General features: G+C 48.5%; 1 protein-coding gene across 1 annotated transcript; it reads left to right on the forward strand.

Annotated features, from left to right (window-relative positions):
* The first annotated feature begins 571 nt into the window (after window positions 1–571).
* Window positions 572–1,687, forward strand: LOC106334370. The gene has a single exon (XM_013772666.1). It carries the CDS (start codon window positions 572–574, stop codon window positions 1,685–1,687), a length of 1,116 nt encoding a protein of 371 aa, XP_013628120.1.
* Window positions 1,688–10,487: the final 8,800 nt, after the last annotated feature.

Genomic DNA, 10,487 nt, shown 5'->3' on the forward strand with positions numbered 1-10,487 from the left:
AATTCAGAGAGAGCGAAAGAGATGCCGGCGAATGTTGCCTCTTCGTCGAAAACCTCCAAGGAGCAGCGCTCGAACGGTTCTCTCTCCTTAAACGAAATTCCATCGGAAGCTTTCGCAAACTCGTCTCGGAGTTTCTCAAGTAGTACTCTATGTTCATAGACCGAGAAACCTCCGATGTCAATCTCTAGAGCATGTCCCAAGGGGAAGACGAACCCCTCCGTGACTTCATAAAACGGTTTAAAATTGTCATGGCTAGAGTCAGCGGGATAAGCGACAAAGTGGCAGTAGACGCACTCCGTAAAACGCCCTGGTACAAGTCAAAGTTGAGGAAGTGGATAGCCTTGGAAAAGCCGTGTACGATTCAGGACGCGCTCCATAAGGCCATAGACTACAGAACCATCGAAGAAGAGACGAAAATCTTATCGCAAAAACAAAGGCTAACGAAAACGTCATAGAAGGATCCTAGGTCGGATCAGAAACCTAAGCGGAGAAACCGTCGTAACGACAAAAACGTCCATCACGGGGAAGAGGAGACCCAGGGAGCACATAACTACGCCATCAATTCCGGACGATGGGAAATACATGGACTCAGAATCCGAATTTCAAGGAGAACACCTTTTGGAACTTTCATCAGGCCCGCAGCCATTCGACCGTAAACTGCAAGGTTCTCGGTGCCAGGTTGGCCCCAAAGCTGCTCGCAGGAAAACTCGCCGAAGTATCAAGCGTAAAAGATATCGTCCGCGACTCAAACCGCCCTCCAAGAAACGATAAGGCCCCTAAAACGGAGAACTCTCTCCAAGGGAACCAATCAGGAGAAAAGCGTGGGAGAAGGCAGGACGAGAATGGCAATGACAATAGTCGCCGCAGGGTCAACATGATCATCCGAGGATCGCAGTACTGCAGCGATACCATTTCCGCCATCAAAGCTTATGAGTGCAAGGCTGAGACAAGCGCAAATTCGCTAACCTGGTCCGCGCCTGACGACTACCCGAAAGGAGCGATCACTTTCGATGAAGAAGAGGCCCGCAAGATCGATCAGCCCCACAGCGATCTGCTCGTGATCGTTCTCGTGATAAGAGATCTAGAGGTCGTGAGAGTTCTCATCGACACAGGAAGCACGGTCAATGTAATCTTCCTCGACACCCTTAAAAGGATGAACGTCCAACTAGGAGAAGTCGTACCATCCCCCAAGCCGCTGACCGGTTTCGAAGGCACGACATCTATGACTCTTGGATCGATCAAACTACCCGTTGCCGCGAAAGAAGTTACGAAGATCGTTGATTTCACAGTCGTTGACTACCCGGCCATCTACAACGTCATCATGGGCACACCATGGTTAAACGCCATGAAAGCAGTCCCATATACTTATCACTTAGGCATCAAATTCCCGACTCATAACGGAATCGCCACGATCTGGGGATCCCAGACACAGTCAAGATGCTGCTTCCTGGCCAAACACAAACTAAGGCAGATCACGACCATCTCGATGGTGAAACCCAAACGGGCGAAGCTAGCTCTGACATCAACTGAAAACGCTTCGAAAAAAGATGATTCAGAATCATCAACTCAAACAACAGCCAAAGAACAACCAGTTTCAAAGCCTAACGCTTCTACCCAATCGGAGGAAACAAACCCGGTAAAGGTCATCGATCCTGCAACTAACGCGATTGACGCAATAGCCGAGTAAACCCACTCGCACAAAAAGTAGAACTACAAGATGGCTTGATCCCCAAAGAGGGTACATAGGCAGCTAGTCCAATGACGAGTTCAGCTTTCCCCCCTCTCCAAAAGGGGGGGGGAGTGGGTACATATACAAATACTCGTATATTCCCGCATTCTAAAATATTTTCCTTGTACTCAATATTTTTGAAACTTTTTCGGGAATAAAAACTTCGTTAACATCTCTCTTATTTCGGGAAAACATCTTGCTATACTTTCGGAAAACATCCAAAGACGAGCAAGACAATTATTTTACTAAACCAAAACTCACGAACATATCATCCTACCTCAAAACAGATCAACTCCACACTAACTTATCCGACAAAGAAACTTCGTCACATCGACTAGGGCATGGCCGAAATCAACAGACCCCATCGACCACAAAAAATCATTCGCAAGAAATGTTTCGGTCGCACCGTCGGTTCCGACCCTCGACCAGGACACGAGACCTCGGTCTCGAATACTAAGAATATCACTAACAGTATGTTTTCGAATAAATAAGCAAGACGTCGCCTAGATCTTCAAAAACATGCCCTGAGTGTGTTCGCGACTATAAATTACAAACGCTCGTCGATTGGCCCCGCCCAACACATTAGCCGTCCTAAACAAAACGCATTTAAATCTATCCTAAGGACAGGTCCTCTTACATCCAACTAGGATAAAATAGCGCGCTATAAAGTCAATCCGAAATTTTGGTCAGCACTTTCGGAAGACTTAAAAATTGTCCTCGAAGAGATGCTCGATTCCTACCATACAAGTCGTATAAGCCGAGAACAGATCGCAGACTTTAAAGCGGAATGGAATTAGGTTAAAATCGCAACAGGCTAGACAACAGCCGATTAGTCATCGCAAAAGCCTTCAACCAAAATAAACCTAGGTCTTACCCTAAACCCAGCACACTGGTCTCTAACGTCTCAAGATCAAATTAGGATAAAATGTACTGGCTGGAGGGACAGAGAAATGATATCGAAAAGATACGAGATCCTGAAAGTATGTCTCTTCGTCTATACCAAAAACGCTCTCACAACTTCAATGAGCAACGAGTTTGACGATCCACAAAAAGAGGCAAAGGATGAGATGACAACTCAGATCCTTCCCCTTAGACTTAGAAAAATCTAAACATTCTTAAAAACTTCCTTTTTTATTAAAGCGTGGCCCAAACACAAAATCCAGGGATTCAAAGCCACTCACGGCTAGTCCCATTACACAAATAACAACATGGCCATAATGGGCCAGCAAGCAAACAAATAACAGAAACAAATTACAAAGTCAAGGGAACACTCTCCCGAACGACTCACAGCAAACCTAACAATCAATCGCCAAGGTCGAAGTTCCCACTCATCGACCTTCCGATCGAATAGTCGTTGAAAATCCATAGCTTGGTAGACTATCCATAGCTTGGTATCCAATCACTCTACTTCAAGTGGGGATCTTTGTGCGAGCCGTATACGGTGAGAGTCGCACGTACGGTAACGAGGGGGGTTCGCGGTAGAGATCAGAGGTATCTGCCCCCCAAAAGGGATTGGGGTCTCCTGCCTGCGAGTTTGCTGCGAATGCTGCGAGTAAATACATGAATGAGACGAGTGAGTTATTCTCCAAGCTCATCGAGTGGAACCACCGGCTGGTTTACCTCACCCATCTCACCAGGGTCTCTCGTCTCTGCCTCCACCGTATCGGAAGAAACGGTGTTAGGGGATTTTTGTGTAGGATCTTTCTAAGTACCACATAACGATGGACAAGGCTTGTATTTGTGTTGATTTTGTATGTGTTTGAGAGAAATAGACTTGAAGAGATGTTTTATTAGATTGATCAAGCCGGAACTACAATGATTGGTATATAAACCCTAGTTCTAGCCGGCTAGTTATAATCTCTAATTCTTGAAGTGTCGATCCCTTGTTTTAGGGTTTAGGTTCCCTTTATATAGTCTTCCTAAGGCGAGCCTTGGTCGGTTGGAGTAGGTTAAACTCTTCCATATTCGGAAATATGGAAGGTTCTCCTTATCGGAAGTTTTCTATTTCCCGAGGGAAGGGGGCGATCCTTGGACCGGGCCCGGAAAACTCCATAACGGGGAATCGGGGTTCCTTCTAGCGGGGATCTTGGGAACCGGGGTTCCTTCCAGCGGGGATCCTGGGAACCGGGGTTCCTTCCAACGAGGATCCTGGGAACCGGGGTTCCTTCCAGCGGGGATCCAAAGGCCGGTGTCCTTCCTGGGGTCCGGAGGAATTCAATACCTGAGTATTTTTCCCCAACAGTTTACCCCTTATTGCTCGATTTTGTCATCGAACTCGGGGAATAACCTGTGCACTCAAGTCAACCGGAGTTGCTCATTCTCAGCAGGCTTCCCTTAGGCAGGACATCGCTCCAGTATTCCTGCGATCCCGGGTTCCACTCAGGTCGGAACCGTACTCTGAACCCGGGGGATGATCAGTTTCCCCTATATCAGACCGGAGTCTGGTGCTACTTGGTCCGCTGATTCTTGTCGAAGATGGGAAGCCTTGGGCTTCTGATGATGTCTTGGAGACGGTAGAGCCTGGAGCTCTGATGTTTCCTGAGGAGGAACTGGCCTAGGAGTACGCCTTAATGCTGACGCGAACGGGGAGATTCCTGGTAGAGCTCGGGGTTCCTTAAAGTCTTTTGGTCCGCGTTTATGAAAAAGGGGACGGTTATGATGAAGCCTCGAAATTCGCTCCCTCGCGTGGCGTCCTCCTCGTGGTGCGTGGGAACCTCCCTAGGGTTTATTACCCTTCTTTCTACTTCTTGCCGCCTAGCGGCTTTCCAACTTTCCTATTCTCTCTCTTTCTCTGTGGTCTTCATTCGCTCAAGCTCAGTTCTCCATTTTTCAGGTATTATCTCCTTCTCACATTCTCTTTTCTCTCGAACCCTTTCCTCTAGATTCTCCTCTTAGATCTCTAGGATGAAATCCAAAACCAATCTTGCCATAGACTCTTCTTCTATAGGTGGTAGGGTTAGGTCAAAGAAGCAGAGATCGGGCACCGATCCTTAAGAATCGATGGACTCCTCCGGCTCCTAATTAGATCTTACCGTGGAGGTTGAAAGTCCTAGCCACGGGGTCATCGACCTTGCTCCTCCGTCCGCGGAGGAAGGTGAGTTTCCTCCGGTGGGCCCTCTTTTGTCGATAGGTGTGGACGAAGTCGCGAACTGGCGAGCGAAATATCATCTTTCCGATGACGTTTTCATTAGGATTCCGGGTCCTATAGACAGATTTTCAGACTTCGAGGTTGACGAGGTCCCGGTGTATGAAGGGTTTTTCCAGTCGGGCTTTAGAGATCGAGTTCCTTCGCTGGTGGCAAAGGTGTCGGAGGCGCTGGAGATCTCTTCTGGTCAGCTGAATTCCCCTTCTTGGAGGACTTTGATAGCTTTGCTGAACTTAGGAGATCTCGAAGGTCTCACTATTGGGGTCGCCGAGGTTCTGTATTCATATGCTATTACCCAGCTGAACGGTGGTGAATGGAGATACCATCTGCATCCTCGCGGCGGAGAGCTCCCAGTTCAGGAGATTGCGAAGAAAGATAGAAAACGCGTCCCGACTTTCGATGGTCGCTGGATCGAGAAGTTTGCTTTCATGTACCTCCCGGGTTTCTCCACTGTTTGGTGCACAGCTGGTGGGTAATAAGAGTCGCGAGGGTGATTGTATCACGAAACTGACGCTTCTTGTTTCCTTTTGAAGGTATTCCTAGTGTGGATCCATCTTTGGGAGAGAAGACGATCAAGCAGGTACTGAAACTCTCCATCGAGCGTCGCCAGGTCCCTTTTCTTGTGAGCAAATAAGCCTTGGAGCGTTGCAGCATCTGGGGTAAGCTCTGATCTCTCTTTTTGTTTACCGCGAATAATTCGCTGAGATGTAATAGCGCCATGCTTCAGGTAATATGTCTGGATCCAAAGGTGAAGAGGCACTGGCAGAATACAAGAAGGCTTTGGAGGTCATGTCGTCGAAGAAAGCTGCGCCTAAGAAGACTGCCCCTAGTGAGAATGACGATGAGGTTCAGTTCATTAAGAGCAACAAGCGTCAGGCCGCGACTGCCTTAGCTTCTTCTACTAAAAAGAAGTCTAGGGCTTCGGGATCTACCCCGAGGGTTTCTCCATCATCGTCGAGCGATCCAGCCACGGTTTTGGGTAACCTCAACACCAAGGTGTTCCCTTTGGCTCCAGTGATTCTTCCAGAGGGGGATTCTTCAGCCTCCATCCAACTCATCCAGGGTGATCTCCTCCAGGTAACACGTTATCCTTTTTAACTTCTTTTGGTATCTCGTTTTTTCTTGCTATCGATCGATTTGTTTTTGTAGGCGATGTCTCAGCTGTTCCATCTTGGTGAGAGGATGGGTGATCATGCTTCACTCAAAGCTGACCTAGCTGAGTTGCCTTTTCAGCTACGTGAGGAGAAGGACAAGGTCCTCACCAAGGAGAAGGAGATCAAGGCCCTGAAGCTTAAGGTGAGGAACCAAGATGAGGCTGGGGCACTGGCTGCAGCGGAGAACGTGTCCCTGAGGGAGCAGTTGGAGCAGCGAGAGGAGGAGGTATGCGACTTGAGATGCGCCGCAGAGACCTTTGATACTGAGAGACTATGGCGGTGAACGGCGCCATAGTGGTGGCTCGCTGGGAGCTAATGAAGGAGTGGCTCAACCATCAGACGGACAGTTGGGATCTTGAAGGTGCGCTAAAGCAATACAAGATGGTGAAGACCTCCGAAGCTGAGTTCCAGGGGCTCCCTGCTCCAACCTTCGAGGGAGAGCCATCGATCCCCAGCGGGACTGAGACTGAGAAGACTCCGGAGCCCGTCGCTGGCAATCCACCTGCTTCCTGATCTTTATTTGAACTCTTCAACCCCTTAAGGGTTTCTTTTGTGTTGTATCTGCCCTCTGCGGGGGTTTAAAACTCGTCTTCAGGCCTTCGTGCCTTTTCCTTTATTTTGTAAAACATTGGCCCTGCTGTGGCTTTTCTTTTTTCTCTTTTAAAGAATGCCTTCGGATTTTCAATTTTGTTCTAGCTTCTGCGTAGTGGACCCTTTGGCCACGCATTAGTTTTGTTTCCAAAGCGGGACCTTCGCTGATGATCTCCTTTCTTGAGAGATAGCAGGGTGTGTTCTTCAGAATCGGAGACTTAGGAGTTGGGACTCCGGGGAATGGATCATAGGTCTATTTTGAGATAACGGGGTTACCCCGGACCTGGAGGCTCCGTGAGGTTGTCTCTTATTTAGGAATCCGGAGATTGTTGATGTTTTCGGAAAAATGGGCTCTGAACCCGGAGGTTTAGAATACGGACTCTTGGAGTCTAGAGAATGATCTCGTAATTTGGAGGTTGTATGAGGATCAGGGGATCATCGGAGATGGAGGCACATAGGCTCTCTTAGGATCCTTAGATCAGGTTTGGGACCCAGAGGTTCCTGTCAGACCACAGGGTCTTTTATCTGGGACCTGGAGGTCTTTTCTCTAGGTCCTGAGATTGAGACTGAGGCCCGGAGGCGATATAGGAATCCGAAGATTCTATGATTAGATCCGGAGATCGTGGTTGGAACCCGAAAGTTTCTGTGATTGGACCCGGAGGTGGTATGAGAATACAGGGTTTTTCCCTTAGATCCGGAGATCGTATCGGGGCCGTGGTATATTTGGACCCTGAGGTCGTTGTAGGAACCCGGAGGTCCTTTAGGGATGTAATGACCCCGATGCGCCCTAGGCTGCACAGAGGTTCTATCCTTTCTTCTAGAATTGTATTAGGCCTTTGAGGCCGTGTTGGAACCCAGAGGTTTGGATCCGGAGATCGCTTGGTTGGAACCCGGAGGTTCTTTGAAGTTGTAATGACCCCGATGCGCCCTAGGCTGCATAGAGGTTCTAACTTCTTTTATCTTTGGAACCATGAGGCCACATAGGAACCCGGAGGTTCTTCCTTAGATCCTGAGATTATTTGATTGGAACCTAGAGGCTACGGGGGAACCCGGAGGTTATTCCTTAGATTTTATGCGTAGGACCCGAAATCATTTTGGGGAACCTTAGGTTTCCTTTTTAGATCGGGGGCTCGCATAAGGACCCGAAGTTCCTTGGGAACCCGGAATGTTTTGTTTTCCGCAGGGACCGTACTTCGCTTTCCTAGGCAAGACTACTACTGGTACCTGTTTGGATTTCGCATTCTGCCGCTCGAAAGCTGGCCACTATCGAGTTCCTATGTTGTATTGTGCTTCTGCAGGAAGTCACTAACATGCTTAGAGGGTGCTGGTGTGGGTGTTATGACCCAAGTGCCAGGCTTATGCTGCTTTCCACGTCTGGAGAAGCATGATTTAGATTGCTCCATGTATTTCATAGTACTTTTGCAATGAGTATATACCATGTGTTCCTTGTATCGTGTAGCTCGTAGCGTTTTAATACAGGTACTTTTCACATTGGTACTCTGGGGACCCCGATGCGCCTTAGGCTGCACAGGGGTTTTAGGTAGTTTTGACAGCAAATTTAGGTAGTTTTGACAGCATACTCAGGCTTGCGCATACCCATTCCTGCTTTATGTCTCATACCCGTTTTGATTCTTTGTGGGCGTGCCACTGTGGTCATGCCACTTTTTGTGAGGGTTGGCCAGGATCTAAGGTCTCTGGAGACCTGATCCAGCTCGTATGCCCCTTTAAGTATAATGATTTCCCCTCTGCTTTTATAGTCGGAACTATTTTATTATAAGCTTTGTCCGGAGACGTTTAGCATACATAGGAGTAGCAAAATCATAATGCTTAAATAGTATATAGTAGTGTAGAAATCATGATCCGGAGACCGTATTAAAAATGATAGGCTTTGAGGTGCAGGGAGTTCCAGCAGTTGGGTTGTATTTTACCTTTGCTATCTTGCATCCTGTAGGCGCCTGCTCTCCGCACCTCGATGACCTTATAGGGTCCTTCCCACCCTGGGGTGAGTTTCCCCATTGTTTTTTATGCTCATCGTAGAACCAGTCCCCTTGCTGGAAGGTTCTGGTTCTAACTTTCTTGTTGTACGTCCAGGCGACGTCTTGCTGGTAGGACCAGTTTCTCAGTCGAGCGGCCTCTCTTTTTTCGTCGAGCAGGTCGAGGCTTAGTGCCATCAGCTCATTATAGTCCTCCTGAGAGGTAGATCTGGAGACCGTTGTTCTTACGTGCATCTTTGTAGGTACAATGGCCTCAGAGCCGTAGACTAGCGAGTAGGGGGTTTCCCCTGTTGCTGGTTCAGGAGTGGTCTTGTAGGCCCAGAGGACTCAGTGTAGTTCTTCCGCCCACTTCCCGTGAGAGCCCTCCAGTCGCTTTTTAAGCATGTTGACCATTGTTTTGTTCGTGGACTCGGCTTGTCTGTTAGACTGGGGTGTCGGGGTGTGGCGAAAGTTAGTTTTACGCCCCAGTCCTTGCAGAACTCCTTGAAGTTGTGGCTTGTGAACTGGGGTCCATTGTCGGTGACGATCTCGTGGGGTACCCCGAAGCGAGTGATTACGTAGGTCCACAGGAACTTGTGGATCTGAAGATCTGTTATGCGGTTGAGCGCTTCTGCTTCGACCCACATGGAGAAGTAGTCAGTGACTATCAGAAGGAAGACCTTCTGCCCCGGCGCCATAGGGGATTTCCCTACTATATCCATGCCCCATTTTCTGAAGGGCCATGGTGAGCTTATGGAGTTAAGGTTCTCCGGGGCTGCCTACGTACCCCTTTCGAGGATCAAGCCGAACGTAGTTCGATTGAAAGAGTAGAACAAGAGATAGAACTGCCTGGGCCAGTTCGTCTAGTAATCGGGTGCCAGTCATAGAAACAAAGCATGTCGAGAATAATGCCTAAAAGTTTCTAAGTGCTGAGAGTTCTAAGTCTAAAAGAATTCCCTTTGCCTCTTCAACCTCGATGTCCTTATCTACTCCTCCTAGAGGTGGTTTGCTCTTTCCCTTTCTACCCTCGGTCAAGTTTATCGCTTCGCGAAAATATTCCATTTTCCTTCGATCTTCGTGTTTATCTTTGGAAATTTCAAATTTATCCCCCGAACTTGACATTTATCTTGTCCTGCATAACAAAAGATAAACCGTCATAACGATTGGGCTTGATTTGGTATAAAATCGTAAGTGGGCTCTTAGCCGCGTTCTGGATCCTTTCTGGCCGTTTTCCGACTTAGGCGTTTTTACGATTTTATAAAAAGAGCGCTTTCGAAACGACGTTGATTCCAAAGAACATTCAATTCCCCGTATAGCGTAGGCAATTCGAGATGTTCAGCCAACCGTTGTCGTTTTATACGATCAATCCGAATGTTATTCAAGAGAACGAGTTCTTGCAGTTTTTAAATCATAAAGTTCCAATGGTGACTCCGATCGAGATGAAACAAGAGCAGGTTCGTTCTAATCCCGAATTAGGGAGCTGCGAGGACGAGATGAAGACATCACGATCGTTCCAGCTCGGCCATTCGCCGAACTGGACTGGTCCAGCTCGGCGGATGGCCGATCTGGTCGCGTGTTCGATCCAGCTCGGCCATCCATCGAGCTGGACTGATTCAGCTCGGCGGATGGCTGAGCTGGTCGCATGTTCGATCCAGCTCGGCCATCCACCTAACTGGACTGGTTCAGCTCAGCTCAGCCATCCGCCGAACTGGACTGATCCAGTTCGGCGGATGGCCGAGCTGGTCACGTGTTCGATCCAGCTCGGCCATCCGCCAAACTGGACTAGTTCAGCTTGGCGGATGGCCGATCTGGTCGCGTGGTCGAACCAGCTCGGCCATCCGCCGAGCTGGACTGGTTCAGCTTGGCAGATGGCCGAGATGGTCGTTTTGGTCGAT

The sequence above is a fragment of the Brassica oleracea genome, chromosome C1, assembly GCF_000695525.1.
Source record: "Brassica oleracea var. oleracea cultivar TO1000 chromosome C1, BOL, whole genome shotgun sequence".
NCBI lineage: Eukaryota > Viridiplantae > Streptophyta > Magnoliopsida > Brassicales > Brassicaceae > Brassica > Brassica oleracea.

Bases quoted from the DNA above. Each gene is read 5' to 3' on its own strand.
- LOC106334370 (XM_013772666.1), top strand. From the start codon at position 572: ATGGGAAATACATGGACTCAGAATCCGAATTTCAAGGAGAACACCTTT.